The following is a 21093-nucleotide window of genomic DNA, read 5'->3' on the forward strand; positions in this document are numbered from 1 at the left end:
TTATTTATTCAATAACAATTATTAAGTGCCTCCTTTGTCACATAGTGTATTATCCTTGTTCTCAAGGAGATCCTCATCTAATGTAAAAGATGATGTACATATGAGAATAGGAAAAGTCAGTATGTCATTTTTGTCATAACCATTTAGTGTATAAACCATCTGTGTTTGGGAAAAAATACTTCAGTTCTACAAATAGTTGAGAGTCTTCTAGATGTCTTTGTAAGGAAAAAATGATGAATAAATCATAATGCCAGGCCCCACAAATCTCATAATTGAGTCAGATGTGAAAGCATGGGGTTTAGGGAGCTCTGGAAGGTGGGGTTAGAAAGTGAGCTAGGGCAGGAGGGAATAACAGAGTTCAGAGTCTTTTCTTTCACTGTGGGAATGGAATTCCCTGACAGCTTTTGAGCAGGAAGACAGCAAGATTAAGGTGATGATTTATGATGGCTGATTTTGTTTAAATATGCAGGGCATTAGGAGTTTATAAATAGAGGATAGAATAAGCCATATTGAAACTATTTTCATCATGTCCCACATCAGTAAAGAATGTATTTTGATCATGAACTTTTCTATACATGAACTTTTCATTTATTTATAAATAAAATTTATTTATAAATATGATAGTTTACTAATATATCATGTGTATTATAAAACAAATTGCGGACATTATTTAAGGATGACACAAACTTCATTTCTACCTTCTTGTCTTTTCCTGAGCTCCCTCAGGCATGCATACATGCTACTTTGGAGGCCACTAATATAGATAGTAGCCTCCAAAGTCTAAATAGGCAGAGAGACTATTTAGAAGACTAGTAAAAGAATCTAGAAGTCAAATGAGAAGAGTCTAAATTAGAATGTAGCAGAAGAAATAGGAAGGAAATCACGGAACCAAACAAGCAGTGAGAAAGGAAAGGAGGAAGTCAAATGTATAACTGATACCAGAATGATTGACAATGAGGTAGAATAAAGAAAAGCTGAAAAAAATTGGGATTTAGAAATCCCTCCCTCCCTTCTTCTTTCCTTCCCCCTTTCCTCCGTCTGTCCCTCCTTTCCTCCTTTCCTTTCTTCCTTCCTCTCCTTCTTTTCCCAGCTCTACTGAAGTAACTGACAGTTACAATTTTAAGATATTTTAAAGTGTAACAGCATGATGATTTGATGCATGTATACATTGTGAAAAGATTTCACCCATAGGTATAATTAACCCATCCCTACCTCACATATTTACTCCTCCTCTTCTTTCTTTCATCTTCTTTCCTTCCTTCCTTATTTTCTTTCTAGGACATTTAAGTTCTACCTAGCAGATTTTGAGGATTTAGAATTTTATTTGACTTCTAATATGTTAGTTGAAGCCAAGAGAGTAAATATGCTTCCTAAGAATTTATAAAAGGGAGAAGAAGGGGGTAAAGGATAAAGCTCAGAAAGGGCAGGTATGAAGGATAAAGCTCAAGGAATATGAAGGCAAAAGAGAACTTTAATATTGATAATCACTATCTATTTTATATTAGTCAACAGTTCAGCTGCTTTTTCCTGTTTTATCTCATTAAGTGCTTATATTTCTCTTGAGAGGCAGTTATTTTTCCAATTTTACAGATGAAGTAATTTAACATCAAAAAAGTTCACTTGCTCAAGGTCAAGCGTCAGGGCCAAGATTTGGAATGCAGGCTTTCAAGCTGGTGCTAAGGTGATTTGCCAGCTCTCCGGTAGAGGGAGCTTGAGAAGAGGAAGAATGGTAGAACCCAAGTAATGCAATTTCAGAGAAAATGAAAGTAAATGAGGGTGTTTTGACTGTGATTTTAGACCAGTGTTTCTCAACAGGGGTTAGTTTTGCCTCCTAGGAGACATTTGGCAATGTCTGGAGACATTTTTAGTTATCACCACCAAAACGGTTTCAGGTTTTTGGTTAATGAATGTTAGTGGCTCCAGGCCAGGAGTGCTGGTATGCATCCTACAACATACTGGACAGCCTCGCCACCAAAGGATTACTTGGCCTAAAGTGTCCATGGTATCAAGGTCAAGAAACCCTATGTTCATCCATACTGACTAAAATCCTGACTCCTTTCATTAGCTCTGTGATTTTAGGTGAGTCACTTAAGTTTTCTGAGCGTCTGTTATATTTGTAACCATACAATATTTGCTAACTACTTCACAGAGTTTTAAGCAATGTTAAGATTATGTGTGTGAAACCAGTTGTAACACTGGCTGAAAATGTTTGTGGAGAATTAGAATTTTTAAAAAACACTGAATTTGATTTGATATTAGATGTAAAAATATCAGTTGGTTACAGGAAGAAGGGTGGGTGGCAGTGAATAAAGTCTAATGTTGCAGTGAGCATGAGAGTGGTGGGTGACATCTCAAGGATTAAACAGGATCAAGGAAAGACTTTATTACAGTTGACCCTTGAACAACACAGATTTGAACTGTTCAGGTCCACTTAATATGCAGATTTTTTTCAATAGACCTATGTACAGTACCATAAGTGTATTTTTTCTTCCTTATGACTTTCTAAATACCATTTTCTTTTCTCTAGCTTACTTTATTGTAAGAATACAGCATATAAACATATAACATATGAAATATGTGTTGATCAACTGTTTATGTTCTCTGTAAGACTTCCAGTCAACAGTAGGCTATCAGCAGTTAAGTTTTGGGGGGCCAAAAATTGGTGCCCCAACCCCCATATTGTTCAAGAGTCAACTGTATATTGTTTATTATAATCAGAAACATGTGAGCCAGTTTGTAGCTGAGGGATGGGACTCACTAGTGGGGGAAATGTAGAAGATGCAAATGAGGAAGGTGTCAGTTGCTGGGGTGTAGTCTTTGCAATGATGGTTCCTTAGGTAGGCTTTGGCCAATGGAAGAAGGACACACTGCATCTGGTTAGAAAGACAGAAGACAAAGCAGGTGGCAGTAAAGGTAATATTTTAGAGGTTGCATTTAACAGGAGGTGAGGCAGGAAGCTGTGGAAATATTTTAATGGGAAGACCTCAACATTTGTAGTAAATTTGAAGGCAACATTATCTGCTCACAATAAGGAGGGAGAGTGGGGTGAATATGAGTCTTTCAGAATGGGGAACATTTGAGTCATGTGGGAGTCATGATTGAGGTTTAGCACAAAATGAATAAGGAGACTGCTGAAGAGCATAAGAGTATGGATTTGTAGGGGACCCAGTCAGGATTATTTCATCACAATGGTAGGTAGATAAAGGTAGAGGTCTAAGAGGAAGAAGGTAGGGTGATCATGTTTAGCACTGAATAGCTCTGAGTCTGGGCTTTTGAAGGTGTGGCCTTTCAGATTGCTGTTAGGTTTAAGGTTTGGTCATAATGGTCAGGTGGCTGAAGAGGCATTTAGATGTTCATAGTAGTCAGCATGGTGGAGGGTTTTCAGCATCAAAATGTCAGGTGAACATGGACATTGAAATCTCTATGATCATCACTCAGAATTGTGATGGAGAAAAATACTGAGCAGATTACTCTAGTTCAGGTGGAAGAGGATCGTGAATATTAATGAAAGTGGTCCATGGTTGGTGAGGACCTTCAGTAGAGGCATCATTGCTGAACGATGAGATCAGAGCGATATTCTGGAAGCAGGACTGAGGACCAAACAGGGAGAAAGATTTTCTTCTCTTCTGGTGAGTACAAGGGAGTAGAAATGGAGCTAGTTCCTCTGGAGAGTTCTTTAGAGAAGGTTGTGTCTAAAGCAAGGTGAGTCCCATTAATGGGAACTTTTGCAAGAGATGTTTTTAGGAAAGGTTTAAGTCATAGGATAAATGATTATTTAATAAGGGCTCTATGGACTAGCAGGAAACCAGGATATAAGGACAAGCAGTAGAAAATGGAAAAAAGTTATGTAGCTAATTGTATTAAGAATAAGAATACTTGAAAAAGTTGCTCATGGGAGGATGTGGGCCCAGCATGGCAGATTAGGGCATTGGTGGGAGTTTGGAGGCATTTGTCAATGCAAGGAGGCTGATGATAGCATAGTCTGACTCCCAGGGACCATGTCATATGTCTGTATAGTACAACTATTAAGCTTCCTTGACCCTCAGTGTACCCCTTCAGTATTCTCTGGTGGAGGCATAAGTGGGTTAATAAGGCATAGGCTTCAGGATACCAAATTACTGATGTTTTAGATATACATGTATGTACATATACATACATACATGTACACATGTATATATACATATGGATGTGTGTGTGTATGATGTAATGTGTGTATCCCTGGTCCAACCCTACCTGACCCTAGACTCTTCCAAACAGATAAAAATCAGACTTGGGAGGAAATTCTAGTTGCCTAAAAATAGCAGCTAGCAGTTTGTTCACTGAAATATTTTTATGCAGTTTGAATCATTTGAAGTAAATGTGACCATATTTATAGAGCTGAAAAATATTTACAATAATAAAAACAAATTATAAAATTTCCCTAATAATGGGTTCAATTTGTTTTGGCGTAGCCATCCTGCCCAGGTTGCCTATAACCACCTTGACCATGTTGCAATTCAGATGTATAATTAAGGTAATAATAATGGATAATTTTGTTATGAAAAATGAGATTAAATTATCTGTAACTTGTATAACATTTTCAGTTTAAAAATAAGTGTGATTCACAGAAAAGTTGATTATTTCAATCCCATTTTCTTTTCTGCTGTGTTTGGTACATAGCATCTGAGCAGCTACTTGAAGAATGTGAACAAAAAATGCCCGTTTGAAGCAAAACCACTAGATTCACTGAGAATAATTATGCCTAAATTTTCAAAGATGACTGCAGTTGGTGCAGCCGTCGACATAGAGGCAACTGTTGTTCTTATATTCTCATGTACAAATTGGGCAATTGAGCATGCAAATTGAAAATTGAAAACTAGGCATGAATTGACAGGGTCTGTGTAAATGTGCACCATTCCTCCATGCTCATTTGTGTACTTTGAATGTTGGTTTTAATAAGACCAAGGCAAGTATATATAGTTAGTGAGTCCATTTTATGTCTTAAAATCTTAAGATCCAAGGATTTTAAGTGACTATTTGAAACACCTAAAGGCGAAGCTTATTTACTCAATATTTTGTCTATAATTTCGGACCGTCAGGGATCACAGATAATATATTGAAGGTTAAATCTATGATGCTTAAACATGTGGTTCTCCAAATTAGACAAATAAGATAATATTGGCTTCTACAGTTAGGTAAGCAGAGTGTCTCAGTTAGAATTCAGTTTAGATTTAGTCTGTACAAATATTAGACTTTGTGTATTTCAGAAAGATCAGAGATAGAAAAGGCTTACTGAGCCTTTACAGTGTTTGAATACTAGTGCTTTCCTAAAATAGTTTCATGAGGATATATAACTATTTTTGTTCAAAACATAATTTATGGCATGTTTTTAAAAGTGGTTTAGTTATTGCCCAAAGTTTCTTTTTTTTGGAGGGGGGATTTGCTCTTCCTTCAAAGTTCTATATAAGTTTTAGTCATGATTTTTTATTAATTTTATATTATTCTCTCAAATGTTTGTTTTGCTCAAGATGCACAGAAATTTTATGGCTCTCTACCATTTTTGTTAGTAACTTAAGCATTCTTTGAATAAGAGAATATATACCTGACAAATAATATCCATTTCATTAATACAGTTTTCTGCTGGAAAAGTGAAATTAAAATTACTGAAGGAGCAACTTCAAGGTAAACCGTTTACCACTGTGTTATTAGATGCTAAAGCTATAACTTTTCTTTTTCATTTGAAGTACATAGATAATTAAAGTGCTAGAATTGTTTGTGCTATATAATGATTTTAAAACCCAAAATGATGACTCTCATGTGAGGTTTTGATATTCAAATTCATTTTATTTATTTTTGGTGGAGGGCAGCCTTACTTTATGTTAAAAAAGTCAACTTAAAATATGAATATAATAAACATTTTCCAAACTGAGGACTTTGATAGTACTATTCTGTGACCTTACTTATATAATCTTTTAACCAGGAAGATAATTGAGCAGTATAAAATTATATATTGAAATTCTACTCTAGGAATCTAAAAGAATATTGAAAATAGTTTTATATTTAATTAATTATTTCAAAATAGCAAAACCTGAAAATAAATTTTGAATTCACAGTAAATCCAAAAGAAGTAAATTTTTTATAGAGGATAAGTACATTTAATTTGAATGGATAAGATAATTTGGTAGGACAAATTCTAGAAATACATGTAACATTTGTTATAGAAGGCTGTTTTCTGTGAGCTTCATTTAATTTAATCCGGAGATGGGACAGAATGCCATAGCGATTCTATCAAGAGCATAGTTTTTGACATTCTGTAATTTCACTTGTCTAATTCAAGTGAGTTTTAAGCAGGATGGGTATGGGCATGTATGTGGGCCCGAAGGTCACAGGGGGCTATGAGGGAGGAGTATGGTTTCCACAGTTTACTGGGAAGAGTAGACTTGCCTGCACCCATTCTTACTGGGGAATTAATATTTAAATACTCTTTGAGAATTTAGAAATGTGCTTAAGTTCATTACTTTATCAGTCAGAAAACTAATTGGCCTGACATTTTTCTTTTCTTCCAGATCCAGTGAAACCACAACTTAATTATAAGATGGCCAATCCTTCTGAAAGTAAAAAATCCAAGATAAAAGGGAAGGTTTGTGGACAGTGTGAGAACAAAGCTGCTCTGCTGGTATGTGCACTGTAAAAAGGTCCTAGAACCTAACTTTCACATGGCCTCACTCACATCTTCCAAGTTGACCTGCTTTGGGAGTCAGATACTTTCCCTTCGCTGCTGTTGCTGAAGGGGAAGTGAGCAAGCCGCCCTGTTCAATGCACTGCATCTCATCCTCTCATTCCAATTTAAGGATATCACCTTCCTCCTGTCCTCTCCCTCTTGGATCATGCCAGTCAGCACACAAACATGTGCGGCACTTTCCAAAGCAAAACTACACCCAAAGTTCTTCTATGACCACCACATCTCCCTCTGCACCCTTGTTAATAAAACTTCTAAGGAGGTGTGTACACTAGCTCTCATCATATTCTCTCTTCCTATTTTCTCTCTCTCTCTCTCTTTTTTACTGAGGTAGAAAACACTTATGTGAAATAGACCTTAAATGTACAATTAGAAGGCTTTTGACAGATGTTTACATCCCCGTCAAGGTAAGAGAATACCCCTGAGAGTTCTTTTATGACTTTTCCAATTAATTTTCACTACAAAGCCAACCGTTCTTGTGATTTTTAGCCGTACCTTTAGTGGCACCTATTCTTGAACTTTATGTAAATGGAATGATAGGGTATATATTTTTCTGTGTAAGGCTCCTTTTGTTCCACATAGGGATTCACCGATGTTATTACATTTATTAGTAATTTGTTCATTTGAATTACTGAGTAGTACTCCATTGTACAATATACCACAATCTGTTTATTCATTGACATACTGGGTTGTTTCCAGTTTTTTACTACTGTGTTTAAGGCTGCCTTGGATATTTATGTGCAGGTCTTTTAATTTTTTCCTTCAAACAAATGATGTTTATTTTTTCTCCTTGAAAGTTATGAAGTGAAATTGAAAAAAAAAAAAAAAAAGCCCCCAAATGGGTTCCAACGGTTCTCTAACTTCTCATTGTTGCTGATTTCATGAACTTAAAAAAAAAAAAATTATGGCAAAATATGCCATAATTTAAAAGTTACCATTTTAGCCATTTTAAGAGTATAGTTCAGTGGTGTTAAGTACATTCACGTTGTTATGATGCCATCACCACCATCCATCCACAGAACTCTTTCCGTCTTACAAAACTGAAACTCTGTACTAATTGAACAAAAATTCACATTCCCCATTCCTGTCAGCCCCTGGTAACCATCTTTCTCCTTTCTCATTCTACTTTCTGTCTAGGAATTTGACTATTCCAGGTGCTTTGTGTAAGTGGAAGCTACTATATTTGTCCTTCAGTGCCTGACTTATTTCACTTAATGTCTTCGGAGCTCATCCATATGGTAGCATGTGTCAGATTTTCCTTCCTGTTCAAGGCCGAATAACATTCTATTGCATGTATATTCCACATTTTGTTCATTCATCCATCAGGGGACACTTGGGTTGACTCTACTTTCTGACTATTGTGAATAATGCTGCAATGAACATGGGTATAGATATTTGTCCAAGTTTCTATTTTCAGTTCTTTTGAGTATAGGCCCAAAAGTGGAATTGCAAAATTCCCATTCTTTCTTGAACGCTGTCTATTCAGAATTGGGTCTATGTCCAGCAACTGCTGGTATCAAGGTCACAATGACATCCATATTCTTAAATACAGTGGCCAATTCTGAGTTCTTATCTTAATCTATCAGTAATATTTGGTACAGTATTCCTTTTTTCTTTTGTGACTCTTCACTTGGCTTCCTCCAGGACATAATTCTCTCTTGGTTTCATTTTACTTTGCTAGCTGTCCCATCTCAGCCTATTGTTGGTTTTCTGTATTCTAGACCCCTGAGTATTAGAGTGCCCCAGGGCTCAGTCCTTAACCCATTTCTCTAGTCCATCTATTTACTCTTTTTTTTTTTTTTTAAGATTTTATTTACTTATTTGACAGAGATCACAAGTAGGCAGGGAAGCAGACAGAGAGAGAGGGGAAGCAGGCTCCCTGCTGAACAGAGAGACCAATCAGGGCTTGATCTGAGGACCCTGGGATCATGACCTGAGCTGAAGGCAGAGGCTTTAACCCACTGAGCCACCTAGGTACTCCCATCTGTTTATTCTTGATAGGTAATTTTGTCTACTCTCTTGGCTTTAAAGACCATCTCTATATGGATGGTACCCAAATTTACATCTCTTGGGGTGCCTAGGTGGCTCAGGGGATTAAGCCTCTGCCATTCAGCTCAGGTCATGATCTCAGGGTCCTGGGATGGAGCCCCGCATCTGGTTCTCTGCTCGGCAGGGAGCCTGCTTCCCCGCTCCCTCTCTGCCTGCCTCTCTGTCTACTTTTGATCTCTCTGTGTCTGTCAAATAAATAAATAAAATCTTCAAAAAATATACATCTCTTAGTCCTCTCCTTCCCCTGAACTTTTCCAACTCAGACTGCCTACTCAGCAGCTCTACTTGGTTGTCTAACAGTAATCACTAACTTAGTGTGTTCAAAATTGAACCTTTAGTATCTTTCCAACATATTTTCTTCCCCACAGTCTCCTTAGAAAAATGGTCAATTCAGATGTTCCCTGCCTCAGCAGCCATTTGTAAGGGAGGAACAGCTGAGTAGCCCTGAACTTTTTGGAGCTTCTCCATGCAACCACATTACATTTATTACCTCTTAATATGTACTTATGTGTTTATTTTCCACCTACCTATGTCAAGCTCATGAAAGTAGGGATTTAGTTTTGTTCACTGTTGTATGCCCACCACCTAGAATTATGGTTGCAATTTAGGAGGCACTCAAAAAATATTTGTTGAAAGAATCCATTTTTTTTCTGTAATAAAGACTTCAGATATATCTTCCTTTCAGTTAGTATTAAAAGTACTCTAATATCTGATGTAATTTAAAATATTATATGCCTTTGAGAAGTTCCCACCCCCCCAAATTTAATGATTATAACAAATATTTGTAGATGACTGTAATGATATTTGTCATAGGTTTTGGAGAATTTAGCCTTCATCATTTCTGATTTGAGACTCTGTTACCGTCCTTATTTCATGGCAGTTTTAGTTGTTTAAGAGAGTTAGAATGCTGTAAGTCTGATAAAGAGATAATAGCAATATTAAATATATTTAATATTTAATATTACCCTGGCTCTTGGTACAATGCTCTTACCATTACATCATGCTGTCTTCTTATTTGATGTAGTGATGGACAATAATTTAAGAAATCTTTATAAATTGTACCTATCCAGAAATGTTTTAAAAAAATACAAACAATGTTAATGTTCCTGAAGTTGGAAGTATGAAAGCTAAAAGGAACTTGCTGGCTGAACTGAATTGTTGAGGTCCACTGTTCATGATCTGAGCAAAGTATTTATGTAGGAGCTGTCAATATTTCTTGTGAATCCTGTTCTGTGTTGAGCATTATTTAAAGACCATCAAATCTGAACAACATGACATATGTAGGTAGGTAAATTTGACCTGGAAATAAAGGATGATTTTCCAAAGAGAAGGAAAAACAAGAAGCGGACATTTCAGACAAGATAAATGGCACATGCCTTGTCTGGAAAGCAGATGAGAGTGATGATGTGTGCAGTGATTAAAAGGCTGATTTGCCTGAAAACTGTTAGAAATAGAAGCTATCATTTAAACCCTACATGGTCTTGAAGATTTTTGCTAAGATTTTAAGAAAGTATGTTGGTTGATTTGAAGTGAATGTAATGACCCATGATTATTTGTCAAGCACCATAATAAGTTATTTAAAAATTCAAGTTAGGCATATCTAATGAAATAGACTGTGGTGATGGTGAACTTAAGGTTATCTTGTATTCTTAGCATCCATCATTCTAGATGGTAATGCTGGTGTGTAGTGAGATTAAACCTTCTAATAAATTATGATAAGGCCTTCATCAGGGCCTTCATTCAGGGTAGACTATATATGGCAAGTAGAGGTTAAGAGCTTGAATTTTTGATGGTTTAAATCTTGACTTTACCTTTTATTAGCTATGTGATCTATAGAAAATGGCCTAATTCCTCTGTATTTTTGTTTTCTAATTTGTTACAATGGGATAATACAGGTAATATATTCTATACCTCAGAGTTACTGAGAATAATAGTTAATGCATATGAAGTAGTTAGCATTGTTCCTGACACATTGAGAGGAGACAGTAAATTGTGTGTTTTGTTGTTGGCACATTTTCATATCTCCTGATGCATTCACATACATTGATGGTAAAAATAAAATCCCAAACCTCCAGATTCCTTATTTTTAAAAGAAATTCCAGTAGCTTTAGGCTGTTTGTACATGGCGAAAGTGAAATGGATCGTTAAAAATTACATATTAATTTGGCAAATGTAGATAATTTAATTAAACTCAAAGGGATTCTCAAGGCTTAGCACAACTGATCTAGGCTTGATCAAATTAAAAAGATATTTGCTAAAACTGCACTTGGGTATTCCATCATTGAAGAAGCATCTGTGGCGGAATGGGGTCCTTATCTACATTTTTAGTACGTTTCTGCCAGTTATACAAACTGCCTAAAAAGATTTTCCAGTTGGCGGTCATTTTAACCCAATTTAAATCCAAATATGCTTGTATAACAAAATATATAAGCTTACTCTGCAATTCCAGCTTTGATCTTCTAGTCTACAACATCCGTTCAGCTACTTTCATTAAAAATCTGTTGTTAACAAATACTTGGCTTAGAATTCAATGTTAAAACTGATTTTCAGTATTCTATATTACAGTGTAAAGACAGTTCCAATATGTCTAAAAAATTTATTAAAATATTCGCAGATATGTTAAAATTATGCAGAATACTTTTGGAAATATGCATCAATACAATAGTACTGCCATGTGTGTATGTGAAATTACAGCTTTATATTTGGTTGTGCATTTAAAAATTATGGATCCAGATAATGTTTTAATCATCATTTCTGTAAGTGACTGTTGTTCTTCAAACACGAGTTGAAAGGGTGGGACTAGTTCTGCTATTAGGGATAGTGTTTATTTTTCCTTCACTTAAATAAAACATTCAGTTCTGTATAGCTAATCACATTTGAAAAAGATGCAATTGGATAATGATAAATACCTCCCAAGCAGTCATTTGTCACATTGGGTTTTATTTTATTGCAGATTTTATCAAGGTTTTTCAATAAATGATTAGTGCTATGATTAATGGTCAATTTGATTTTTAATAATTTGGGTCATGGGCAAGCTTGAGTTTTCAGCCAGTCTGTGGGATTAAAATCCTGGCTCCATTAGCTGTGTGACTGGGCACATTCCCAATCATTATGTTCCTTTGTTACTTCCTCTTCACAATGGAGATACAATGATCATGTTAATCTTCTAGGGTTGTTGGGAGGATTCAGTGATGAAACATATGAAACGGTTAGAACAGTGAGTTAGTGTTCTGTAAATTTTGTGGTTACTGTTATTGTTATGGGATTCTAGCCTTTTCAGTTTCATTAGTTTTATAAAATGTCTTACTCTTTTTACCTTTGGTGGTGGTTGTTGGTGTTGTCCTAATCATCTTATATTTAATAAATCTGGTCACATTATTGCAGGCAACTGTCATCATATGGAGACTTTGTAATACATTTTTTTTCTTTTAAAGTAATGGTCTCCTGTTGGGTTTTTAGAAAGTGTTTACTTTTCTACACCCTATACATTCTGGTGCCTGTTACTTGGTGTGTGGTCTGCACACCAGCAGCTGCATGGACGTCACCTGGGATCTTGTTAGAATGCAGGATCTAGGTCCCAATCTGGACTTCTTGAATCAGTCTTCACTGCAGCAGAATCCCAGGTGATTCATATGCACAAGAGGGGTCACTGTATTGCACATTTTAGTCAGTCACTCCCTAGTCTAGGGTAGAAGAGCGTGGTCGACCTTTCCCCAATCTGCCCTAGCTGCTTTCTGCGTAAGATCCCTTGACAGGAGAAGAGAGGGTGGAGGGGAAGAATGGTGGTGGGCATGCAAAGTGGAGGAGAGGAAATGAAAAAGAATCAAAGGGAATGTGGGCTCTGTGACATAGACTTTCTGACATTCTCTCTCTAGACCCTGCGCTTTCTTACTTATTTGTGCTGCTGGCATTCTTTACATGGCCCAAACTCAAGAAAATTAGAGGTCTTAGCTATTTGGGCTGCTTTTTCTTATGTTGTACAGGCTCACGTTGAAGTGGCTGTACAACTGCCTATAGTACTTTCAGTAGCAGTAAAAATTCCATTTTTTTTTTCTTTTTACTTTCAGTCTTGCTCAGCACCATCATAGGTACAAGTATATCCCATCAATTTATTCATAAATTTAAAAAAATTACATTTTAACACCATAGGGAATTTGAAAGATAAATATAAACTTGTCCATAATCATTTTGCCAGTCATAAGAATTGCTGACATATTGATGTGGTTCCATCCTGTTCTTTTTCTTATACTTACTTTCCTTTGAGGAATCTTCTAAGCATACTTCTCAAACCATGTTTTGAGAATCACCGGTGAATTAGTACCATTGAAAGAAGTGTGTGGGGATTTTTGGAGACAAACAGTATATGCATTGTGTCATGTAAATCAATAGAGGAAAATTAAAGAACTGATAAAAATGAAGTAGTTTTGACCCAGAGAGAATGCCTGCTTAGTTCTTACCAGATCAAGAAGTTTGGTCCCAGGTTGCTGGTGTTTTATGACTTACTTGGAATTGTATATACATATATACATCTAACACATATATCTAAAAGTTACTTGCAGCTATTATATTTATTTTCATATGACAGTAATTAGAGTTTACAAATTAATTTTTTGGGTCAAATTGTTCTAGTTTCCTTGGACTTCTCGATTCTGATGACATCTAGGCATGTAATCGGAGAAATAAAGATAAGAATAATGACTTCTTTATGCAAATATTTTCTCAAGGTCATTAATATAAGATTGTGTGATATTTTAATGTCTTTTAAGGTATGCCTTGAATGTGGAGAAGATTATTGTTTGGGTTGCTTTGCTAAAATTCACCAAAAGGGGGCACTGAAGCTCCATAGAACAACTCTTTTGCAGGTATGACTTTTAAAAATGCTTTACTTGTACTGTATTTATAAAATGTTTCAACCGAAAGACATTTAAAACATGTTTAATTATCTAGAATTTAGGATGACTTATATTAATTTACAAAATTCTATTATGTACAGTTTTTTACTTATATCTCAAATTATTTTACTGAGTGTTAATCTGGGTTCAATTTTGCTATTTAAACTGGGTTTTAATATAGTTCCTGAGACATGAGCTTGATTAGAGTTTTTAGATCATGCATTTTATCTGTGAACTTGACATTTAAAAATTAGACAGTATTTTTATCTATTGTGGTTTCAAATGAACACATGGTTTGCTTTAAGTATTATTTCTATATAGTTTATAAATAGAAATCTCTACTGTTTTCTTTTCATTTTTTTTTAATTAGTCTTGTATTTGTCCTCACCCATTATCATTTAAATAAGCTTATCTCTCAGGTTTCTACTTTTCCTCCTACATAATAGAAGCTTTTATTTTTCCTCATATAGGCATTGTTCTGTGAAATGCTCAAGTTCAAACCCTGTCAGATGGTTTAAAAATTCTAATACTTTAACAAGAAATATGGTTAAATATAGATAGGACATATTATACTGGTTACATTTCACAGTGCACTGATTTGTCATAGATTTTATTCATTATGCAGCAATTTATTCAACAAATATTTATTGACTACCTTTTAGAAAGCAAGGTCTGTGCTAGGCAGTACCTTACACAGATGAATAAGACTAGGATTCTGCTCTTAAGGACCTAAGTGAGAACCAGGGACCTTGTGTAATGGGTTAAAGATTTTACTATCTTGTAGGCAAAAGGAAGGAGAGGATCAGATCAATATTTAGAAAGATACTGGTAGGTTTAAACTTTTACATGACGCCTCACCATAAATATTGATAACTCTCAAGGATGCTGATGACTCAAGTCATAATAATCACAAAACATAAAACAGACCTTATTTGTATCAGTATTTACCAAAGTGACATACTTTTGAGTGACTATTCAATATTTAGAGCTTCTTAGCAGAAATCATGAGAGAAAAACAAAACAAAAATAACCAACCACCTGTTACTCTCCTGTCTCAGGAAGGTTTGTACAACTGGACAATTATAGAATTGAAAATTAATGTCTATAAAAGTGAATGTAATTGTTAATATAGAACTAATGTAGAATTTAAAGGCATTCCACTTTAAGGGTAGAGTCTAATTCCCTCGCCCACCAAGCTCATATTAGTAATATTTGCTGGTGTGGAAGATACAAAGAATGAGACATGGATCCGAGATGAGGTCTGATTCTCTCCTCTCCCTCCCTCCGACCCCATCTCTAGTCCTCTCTTTCATGTCTCTCTCCCTCTCTTTCTTCCATACACATCACACACACACACACACACACACACACACACACACATACACAATTTCAAAAGACAGACTGTGCTGTGATATGGCTTATTGTTATCCAGAGACAGATATAATATGGGTCAAGTCATGCTTACTAAAAGCAATGCAATATAGTGTAGGCTTTATAAACATTATGTCATTAAAATCTATGTCTTTTATGTCTTAAAAAGAAGAATGTCATCTTTCTATTTGGGATTCTCATGTAATTCTAGTGTGGAATTGGTAGGGAAGAGAGAATTAATACTTATGAGAATATATTTTGTATCATACACTGTTGTTATATCCTACCAGCATCACATTTTCTAGCTTTGATTGCAGGGGAAGAAAGGTTGGTGAGCCAGAAATAGTAAAATGGCATTTAAGTTCCTAGTGAATCTCAAGTTGTGGAAGACACATTCATCTCTAAAAGTTAACAGAAGTGAATTTTATAACAGGTGTGGATCAAAGAGCATAGCAAGCGACAACAAATCCTTGAGACGTCTCTTTAAACACAGGGGTTCCTTTATGTATATATTTTAAAGTTAAATACCATAGAGAACTATGTATTTTCCATATTCATGTTAGTCCTCTGTATTGCCCTACAATCTGTGAAGACAAAAGTTGCTACTTGATGCTATTTCGAGGATAGTTCTGGGAAGTTCATTCCTACTGGGGAAATCAAATTAGGAGGCTAAACTTAGAGAAAAGTATGGGGAGACTGTGCATGTTGGGAGCTGAACATATATTGTTCCTCTTTTTATATAACAACATTTCACTTACCCAAATTGCTATGTAGTGAAATACCTTGAAGATTTTTTCCAAATAAATCAGGTAAATTTGACCTTTATTCATTGAACAAAAATTTAATTAAAAAGGGATTTTTGTTTTAAGGAAACTTTCAAAATGTGTAACATACTCCCTCCCATCTTAGTAAAGATTACAGTGAATACAGTCTCACTGTGTTTTGGTGACTCCTGCTCATTGTTTTGCCCACTAGCTGTTACAATAGTTTATTAGTTAATAAGAGGCCTTGGCCAGCAGATATAGTAGATGGAGCTATACCTTCCTTCTAAGAGGTTTGCTCTGATTAGTATTTCAATTTTCTTCTTTATCATGGTCTCACTAATTCTCTGCCATCACTTCTTGATTTTAATCAATTGTCCCGTTAGCTATCTGGCATTTTCTTCCTCGTTCTGTTCTCTGTTTAGCCCTTTAAATTTTTTTTTTTTTCAGTCATCTTGTTTTTTCTCCTTGTTTTCATCACTCTCCCTGGTCTTTTCCCATCAGTAAAGGTTCTTGCTGCTGTTGTTCCCTGGCCTGAGGACCATTGGTCAGCAATGAATGGTGTCTCTCTCTGTTTAGCTCTCATTAACCAGTCATATAGTATTTTTACCTTTCTACTAATTTGGCAACTGTCAAAGCCATGAGATTTTTTTTGTTGAGTGCTGAATTCATGCCAAATTTGAGAAGTTAGAGCCGACATTTGATACTTGACTTTTAAGCATTACTATATAAAAAGCAAGCTTTCTAAGCTAATGGCTACTCTACTTTTATATTCTTTAACCTATGCTGACATTTCCGGTTATTTTAGAGCACAGCCAAATTTGATTGCTGTAAACTGTTTCAGCCCCCATCCTATAGCCCAGTGAGTCTTTATATAGTTCACAGTCAACAGGGACCATTTTGTACTGTATATCTTCTTTTACTTGAGAGATAAATCCTTGAAAAAATTGAAGGCAAACTACTACCATTTCCATGTTGACTGACATTATAATTTCAAAGGGTCTTTCTTTTGATTTATGATTGATTTATACTTGGCAATGATTCTAACACAAGTTTTTTCTTTTTTTCACCTCTCCAATCTCTGTTAAATAGTTAATTATCTGCAAAATAAAGTGCAAATGCATGAGGAGAATTACTAAGGATGAAAATCCTATTTCTACATTTAGAATGATTTGCAACACTTTAAGGATTGAAACAAATTTTTTTCAGTGGGTAAGCCTCAGATTGATAAAAAAATAAGGTCTTAATCTATCAGGCATTTCTATTTCCTTTTACCAACATACGATCAAACACAAGAGACAAGGTTAATCAGAGATAATAGAAGATAGGAGGGAAAGCAAACAAAAGGTATTCCATTATGAAATACTACATGCACAAAGGGAGGTTGGATTAGGTACATCACTAATAGATTCTGGTATGTGTGTTTTCTTAATTGGAATGGAGATTTTTCTTAGCTGGGAGGGAGAGATCTTGGGAAGGGGGATGGTTATTAATGAGTGAAGAGATAATTGAGGTAGTATTTCCATGTTTTCTGGTATAAAGCATTTATATGCAGCCTCTTTACCTTTTTTAATCTCCAAAGAAAGGTATGTCTATGTAGATATAATAGAGTTATATGTTTGCTTGAACATACTTGTAGGAAAGGAATCACCAGGTAGAACTTCAGTTATCATCAGAATACTATTTATGGTAGTTTTTTCTTTTAGTTGACAATGACCAATATCAGCTTACAGGCTCACACTGTCATTGTTCTGTTAATGTTAGGAATAATACAGTATTTTTAAATCATAGCTAGTCATTTGGACAATATCATTATTACTAAGATGATCTTAATGGACCCATTTTAAATGCTGTGTGTACACAGTATTTATAGATGCCATGGTGTGCTACTGAGATCCTCATCTTCAGGACTGAGATACTCACTTCCTTAGCTACCTGGAGTATTTGCCTATAGGTGGATCATATTTGGGTCTCTCCTTGGGAACTGCTCTTGCCCAAAGAGAAGTGCCACTTCCAAGCTTACACTCCATTCCTTGAGGCAGTCATTTTCTGGTCCAATTTCTGGTCTAAGTGAGGGTAAAAGTTCCCAGCAGCAGACCCCTGCCTCAGTTGAGAATAGCTGATGGGCCATCATAGCTTCAACTGGCAATCGCATCAAGTTCAGTTTTCCTCTTTCCCTAAATTTGCCTCTTTTGTCAATCATACTTGTTCTTTTCAAAGAATTTCCCACTAAAAGTTAGGCAGGCAGATCTCGGAATTTGTTTCCTGGGAACCTGACCCATGACAATATCCAATTCAGAGTGGAATTATAGAGTTTTTAGCCCAACTTTAGAGTGCACTGCAATTTTTGGAGGTCAATGTATAATATCTCTTTTTTTCATTTTTCAGATTCTGAATCAAGTGAGAAACAGATATTAGAGGGAAGACATAGAAATCTAAATATCAATTTTATTATTGCTACAATTAAAATGACTGATTGCCACAGTCAGCTTCCCAATTCTTCCTGGAATTGAACATTTTTTTACCCCCCTCCCAAGTGGTAGACATTTCCCTTTGCCAGGGCAGGATCTACCCAGTAAAACTTCTTAATGGATATCTAGATTGCAGTGTATTCTTCTCTGGACAGGCAGAGCTCAGAGAGAAAACCCAGAAGGGACAGCAGTGAACATGCTCCTTTTCTTCTCCAAAGTCGCAGCAATAAGATAGATATGTAGGGATGAAGAGTAAATATTACCATAAAAAAGAATAATCACAAATTCCTATGATTTTAAAGTTCAGGTAATGTAAATGTCTTTGTATAAATTTGCTATTTATAAATATTAGTTAACATTGCACTTAAGTAAAATCAAAATACCTAAAATATATATAAACAACTGAGCCATGGCATGTTTTTCTTATTTTCTTAAATATGAATAGTGTTATTAACAAAGATTCCTTATGCTACAAGTTTGCATTTATTACCCTTCTATATGATTATCACTTTGTACTTCCTCTATCAAAGGGTTTTCTAAAATTATATTCTTATCAACTATACACTCTTTTATAGCTTCTGATAAATTTCAAATCCTGTGAGGAAAGAGACTATTTCTATTTTGTTCATCACTGGATTCTCAGTGCTTAACATTACACCTGGCCCACATAAATCAAGTTTTTGAATAAATGGCAACATGAATGAGTCCCCAATGATACGATCAAGCTCCTGAAATAATTTGAAACTGTATTTTAAGTAGCAAAATTTTATTATTCTCTGAATTTTTGAAAACCAAAGATTGGTTAATTAAAGGAATTTATGGTATATTAATGTGTTCTGTGGGTGAAGGGCCAGTAAAAGCCTCTTAAGTCTGAGAGTTTGAACTTTAATTTCCTAGCTGTTTCCCTGGGAAGGAGATAAAGGCAGTGATGTCAGCTGTGTTCCTAGACAACATATTTATGGTAAACATAACCCCTGATTGGCAGATTGCCTCCAAATGGGAGAACTATAAATACTTCAAGTAAGCCATAGCTCCCTGAGTATGCTGAGCTTTGTATCTATGCCTTTTGCTGGGGGGCTCTGGAAGCCATGCAGATGGGGATTGACCCTGGTGGAAAATAAAGCTCCTAAGCAGGCATCATCCTCACCTATTCAAGCTGTACTGGTGCATGAATTTCTGCAAGACTCCCACCCAAGAACAACTGGTGCTGTCCTATTAGTAAAGTGCTGTCCCTGTTCTTACCCTTCTCAGCAGACCGATGCCAAAACTGGTCAGATGACAGCCTTGTGAGTCTGAAAGTTTGGTTAACTCAGGCAGACTCGTTGGTGAGCATTACAGTTTCAAAAAACAAAATGGTGAAATGCCTAAAAGATAAATGAAGAACACTTGTGCAGCATTGTTGACAAGAATATTTTAAAAACAGCTTCCTTGAGATACAACTTTTATCTCAAGGATGATGTTGTATCTCAGAGATTGATGAATTTATGAATTCATCAACTCAATTCAGTAGATTTTAGTATATTCACAGATAATGTATAACCATCAGCCCAATTAATTGTAGAACATTTTCATCACTTCAAAAAGAAACCCCATACCCTTTTGCTACTACTCCCATCTCCCAATACCCTCCTTCCTCAAATCTCCTGGGAACTGCTAATCTACTTTCTGCCTCTGTAGATTAACCTATATTTCATATAAATTGAGTTGTATAATATGTGATCTTTAATGACTGGCTTCTTTTTCTCAGTAAAAATAAAAAAGAGTTTTCAAGGTGCATCCACATTATAGCATGTGTCAGTACTTCATTTATATTTAAGGCTAAATAACATTCCATTGTATACATTGATATACCACATTTTGTTTACTCATTGTTTGATGGACATTTTGTTGGTTTCAACTTTTGGCTATTATGAATAATGCTGTTATGGACATTTACGTACAGGGTTTTTTTTTTTTTTTTAAAGATTTTATTTATTTATTTGACACAGAGAGAGATCACAAGTAGGCAGAGAGACAGGCAGAGAGAGAGAGAGTGGGAAGCAGGCTGCTCGCGGAGCAGGAAGCCCGATGTGGGGCTCGATCCCAGGACCCTGGGATCATGACCTGAGCCGAAGGCAGAGGCTTAACCCACTGAGCCACCCAGGCGCCCCTACGTACAGGTTTATATATGGACATATGTTTTTATTTCTCTTAGCTATTTCTCTACCAGTGAAATTGTTAGGCCACAGGGTAACTCTGTCTTTAATTATTTGAGCAACTCCCAGAGGGGGTTCCAAGGTGGCTGCTCCATTCGACATTCCAGTCAACAGAATTTGAGAGTTCTGATTTCACTGTGTCCTAGCCAACATTTGTTTTTGTCTCACTTTTTTTTTTTTTTTCCTAGCATACAGTGTCATATTGCAGGTGTACAATCTAGTACTTCAACAGTTCCATACATCACCCTGGGCTCATCACGACAAGTGCACTCCCTAGTCCCCATCACGTATTTCCCCTGTCGTCCTAGCCCTCTCACCTCTGGTAACCCTCAGATAGTTCTTTGTAATTAAGATGCTGTTTCTTGGTTTATCTCTTTTTTTCCTCTCTTATGTTTTCCCTTTGCTTGTTTTGTTTCTTAAATTCTACATATGAGTGAAATAAGGTATTTGTCTTTCTCCGACAGTTCACTTAGCATTATACTTTCAAGCTCCATCTTTGTCTTTGCAAATGGCAGTATTTCATCCCCTATTTTTTCCAAGTTCTTACATTAACTCCAGTAAGCTAATTCAGTGTAATATTAGTTTAGGTGTCGAATTTAGTGATTCACCACTTCCATACAACACCTGGTGCTCATC

General features: G+C 35.8%; 1 protein-coding gene across 6 annotated transcripts in view; it reads left to right on the top strand.

The window, feature by feature from the left end:
- ZBBX (zinc finger B-box domain containing) overlaps positions 1 to 21093 on the top strand; it is a 117951-nt gene that overhangs the window by 15626 nt on the left and 81232 nt on the right. For 5 of the 6 annotated variants that reach the window (XM_032341882.1, XM_032341871.1, XM_032341853.1 and 2 more), the window contains 3 exons: positions 5613 to 5661; positions 6546 to 6655; positions 13534 to 13629. In XM_032341882.1, coding sequence (XP_032197773.1) covers positions 5613 to 5661; positions 6546 to 6655; positions 13534 to 13629 — 255 coding nt within the window. Of the gene's footprint in view, positions 1 to 3095; positions 3630 to 5612; positions 5662 to 6545; positions 6656 to 13533; positions 13630 to 21093 lie in introns of those variants that run through there. The other variant, XM_032341891.1, reaches the window with a different exon arrangement.

The sequence above is a fragment of the Mustela erminea genome, chromosome 1, assembly GCF_009829155.1.
Source record: "Mustela erminea isolate mMusErm1 chromosome 1, mMusErm1.Pri, whole genome shotgun sequence".
Lineage (NCBI taxonomy): Eukaryota > Metazoa > Chordata > Mammalia > Carnivora > Mustelidae > Mustela > Mustela erminea.